General features: G+C 52.6%; 1 protein-coding gene across 1 annotated transcript in view; it reads right to left on the reverse strand.

The window, feature by feature from the left end:
- cdk14 (cyclin dependent kinase 14) overlaps positions 1 to 629 on the reverse strand; it is a 205,066-nt gene that overhangs the window by 47,031 nt on the left and 157,406 nt on the right. The window contains 1 exon segment of the mRNA XM_032517690.1: positions 383 to 533. Coding sequence (XP_032373581.1) covers positions 418 to 533 — 116 coding nt within the window. The 3' untranslated portion in view covers positions 383 to 417.

A 629-nucleotide genomic window follows, 5' to 3' on the forward strand; every position in this document is an offset into this window, starting at 1 on the left:
GGGACTGCCAGTGCTGGACCGGCACCTTGAGCGGCTGAGGGGGGTCTCCAGCTACCAGTCAATACTACTCACGTACTTTGGTCCGAACGGGGACTTGAACCAGCACCCCTACGGTTGCCAACCCAACTCCCAACGGACTCGTGTTGTATTTCCACTATACGTACAGTATGTACAAACATATGTTTTATGCTTGTATACATATGTTTTTGTCTTTGGTGCACACCTTGTTTGCTTTTAAAGTGCTATGATGAAACAAAGTTAAACTAACGATGTGCTTCTGTAGCTGTGTGTGTCATGTTGTGCTTGCGAGTGTGTGAGCCTGCGTGTTGCATGCCGCTGCACGCTGTTTGCGTGTGCCTGTTGCGTGTCAATGAGCACGTACCTGTCAGGCGACGGTGTGCAGGATGCTGCCTCAGGTCAGTGTTTGTTGCCAGAGGAAGCCTTGCCGTGACTGTTCCTCCGCGTGCACACCTGGATGCTGTCCCCGCTCTCCGTCTGCAGCTTGACATTTGGTACGGTGAAGATAGAAGACACTGCGGGGCGAGAAGACGCAAGCGGGTTAAGGAACACGGAGGCTGACAGGAAGAAGAACATTTCCGAGGGAGTTGTTAAACAAGGTGGGGGGGGGG

This window comes from Etheostoma spectabile, chromosome 6 (assembly GCF_008692095.1).
Source record: "Etheostoma spectabile isolate EspeVRDwgs_2016 chromosome 6, UIUC_Espe_1.0, whole genome shotgun sequence".
NCBI lineage: Eukaryota > Metazoa > Chordata > Actinopteri > Perciformes > Percidae > Etheostoma > Etheostoma spectabile.